Genomic DNA, 2,452 nt, shown 5'->3' with positions numbered 1-2,452 from the left:
TCATTATGTCCGAATTAAGTCGTTATGACACAGGTCAATGCAATAAGACACTCATGTGAGGTATGTGATTAGTATGCAACTACCCATATGTTGACCACGTGGTAATAAACGTGTATTGAATACCCAACAGATCTGACCTGGAGGAGTGGACATTTATTAGACTGGACCCAGGATAGCAGAATCACATCGATTACACAGGAAAAACACATATATTCATGTCCCCAAAACATTTTTGCTGTACCTGGATGTATCTGAGGATAGAGACGCCTTGCTTCTGTAAGTTCAAAATTCAAAGTTGGTAAACAATGTATCAGTCTGCACCATAGGAATGCATGGTCAGTGATTTGGGGAGCGATCAGAAGTGCAGGATCTCCATGTGCTAGAGATGGATCTCCATGTCTTACAGGACATCACCATGTCCTACAGTGGATCTGTATTTCCTACAGTAGGATCTCTGTGTCCTACAGTGGGATCTGTGTGTCCTTCAGTGGGATCTCCATGTCCTGGAGCTGGATCTTCATGTCTTACAGGAGGGTCTCTATGTCCTAGACATGGATCACCATGTCCTACAGTGGATCTATATTTCCTACAGTAGGATCTCTGTGTCCTTCAGTGGGATCTGTATGTCCTGGAGCTGGAGCTTCATGTCTTACAGTGGGATCTCTGTGTCCTTCAGTGGGATCTCTATGTCCTGGAGCTGGATCTTCATGTCTTACAGGAGGGTCTCTATGTCCTAGACATGGATCACCATGTCCTACAGTGGATCTATATTTCCTACAGTAGGATCTCTGTGTCCTTCAGTGTCTTACAGTGGGATCTCTATGTCCTGGAGCTGGATCTTCATGTCTTACAGTGGGATCTCTGTGTCCTTCAGTGGGATCTCTATGTCCTGGAGCTGGATCTCCATGTCTTACAGTGGGATCTCTGTGTCCTTCAGTGGGATCTCTATGTCCTGGAGCTGGATCTCCATGTCTTACAGTGGGATCTCTGTGTCCTTCAGTGGGATTTGTATGTCCTGGAGCTGGATCTTCATGTCTTACAGTGGGATCTCTGTGTCCTTCAGTGGGATCTCTGTGTCCTGGAGCTGGATCTCCATGTCTTACAGTGGGATCTCTGTGTCCTGGAGCTGGATCTCCATGTCTTACAGTGGGATCTCGGTGTCCTTCAGTGGGATCTCTATGTCCTGGGGCTGGATCTCCATGTCTTACAGTGGGATCTCTGTGTCCTGGAGCTGGATCTCCATGTCTTACAGTGGGATCTCTGTGTCCTTCAGTGGGATCTCTATGTCCTGGGGCTGGATCTCCATGTCTCACAGTGGGATCTCTGTGTCCTGGAGCTGGATCTCCATGTCTTACAGTGGGATCTGTGTGTCCTTCAGTGGGATCTCTATGTCCTGGAGCTGGATCTCCATGTCTTACAGTGGGATCTCGGTGTCCTTCAGTGGGATCTCTATGTCCTGGGGCTGGATCTCCATGTCTTACAGTGGGATCTCGGTGTCCTTCAGTGGGATCTCTATGTCCTGGGGCTGGATCTCCATGTCTTACAGTGGGATCTCTGTGTCCTGGAGCTGGATCTCCATGTCTTACAGTGGGATCTCTGTGTCCTTCAGTGGGATCTCTATGTCCTGGAGCTGGATCTCCATGTCTTACAGTGGGATCTCGGTGTCCTTCAGTGGGATCTCTATGTCCTGGGGCTGGATCTCCATGTCTTACAGTGGGATCTCGGTGTCCTTCAGTGGGATCTCTATGTCCTGGGGCTGGATCTCCATGTCTTACAGTGGGATCTCGGTGTCCTGGAGCTGGATCTCCATGTCTTACAGTGGGATCTGTGTGTCCTTCAGTGGGATCTCTATGTCCTGGGGATGGATCTCCATGTCTTACAGTGGGATCTGTGTGTCCTTCAGTGGGATCTCTATGTCCTGGGGATGGATCTCCATGTCTTACAGTGGGGCCTCCATGTCCTCGAGCTGGATCTTCATGTCTTACAGTGGGGCCTCCATGTCGTACTGCGGCATGTCCATGTCCAACAGCAAGATCAACATGTCCTGCAGTGGGATCTCAATGTCCTGGATTGGGAATGATGACTGATGTGTGCTGACATTCTGGGTGTGTAGACTGTTTGCTGGTGCAGTTAGAGCACACTTCTTCCTCAACATAAGCCCATCATGAGTGGACGACCGTGCACAACTTCATGGTGCTTGGTCATAGACGTCTGTGATATTGCGGTGATATCATCTCATGACTCATAAGTTGGCTGATTACCGCCACAATACCTCATCTTTAAATAATATATAGAATCTCGACCAGACGACCCCCTGACCAACAACATGAGTATCGATTAACTCGTTTGGGACTACCCGATCCGTAAGTCGCCTTTTATGACATGCATGAGTTAACGAAGACCAATTTCATTTGTATCCTCACCGGCTGAGAATAAAAGCACATCGTAGGTT

The 2,452-nt window shown here is 48.4% G+C and overlaps 1 protein-coding gene across 1 annotated transcript; it reads left to right on the top strand.

Annotated features, from left to right (window-relative positions):
* Nucleotides 1-385: 385 nt before the first annotated feature.
* LOC137260792 (dynein heavy chain-like) lies at nt 386-2,080 on the top strand. Its single transcript, XM_067798360.1, has 2 exons — nt 386-445; nt 614-2,080. The coding sequence occupies exons 1-2, from the start codon at nt 386-388 to the stop codon at nt 2,078-2,080; spliced, it is 1,527 nt and encodes a 508-aa protein (XP_067654461.1).
* Nucleotides 2,081-2,452: the final 372 nt, after the last annotated feature.

The sequence above is a fragment of the Haliotis asinina genome, chromosome 14 (genome assembly GCF_037392515.1).
Source record: "Haliotis asinina isolate JCU_RB_2024 chromosome 14, JCU_Hal_asi_v2, whole genome shotgun sequence".
NCBI classification, from domain to species: domain Eukaryota; kingdom Metazoa; phylum Mollusca; class Gastropoda; order Lepetellida; family Haliotidae; genus Haliotis; species Haliotis asinina.
Note: the sequence above shows the minus strand (reverse complement) of the source record. Positions and strands in the feature narration are given on the sequence as shown.

Coding starts and splice junctions, on each gene's coding strand:
- LOC137260792 (XM_067798360.1), top strand. CDS start 386: ATGGATCTCCATGTCTTACAGGACATCACCATGTCCTACAGTGGATCT. Junction 446..613: donor GTGGATCTGTATTTCCTACA/GTAGGATCTCTG, acceptor TGTGTCCTTCAG/TGGGATCTGTATGTCCTGGA.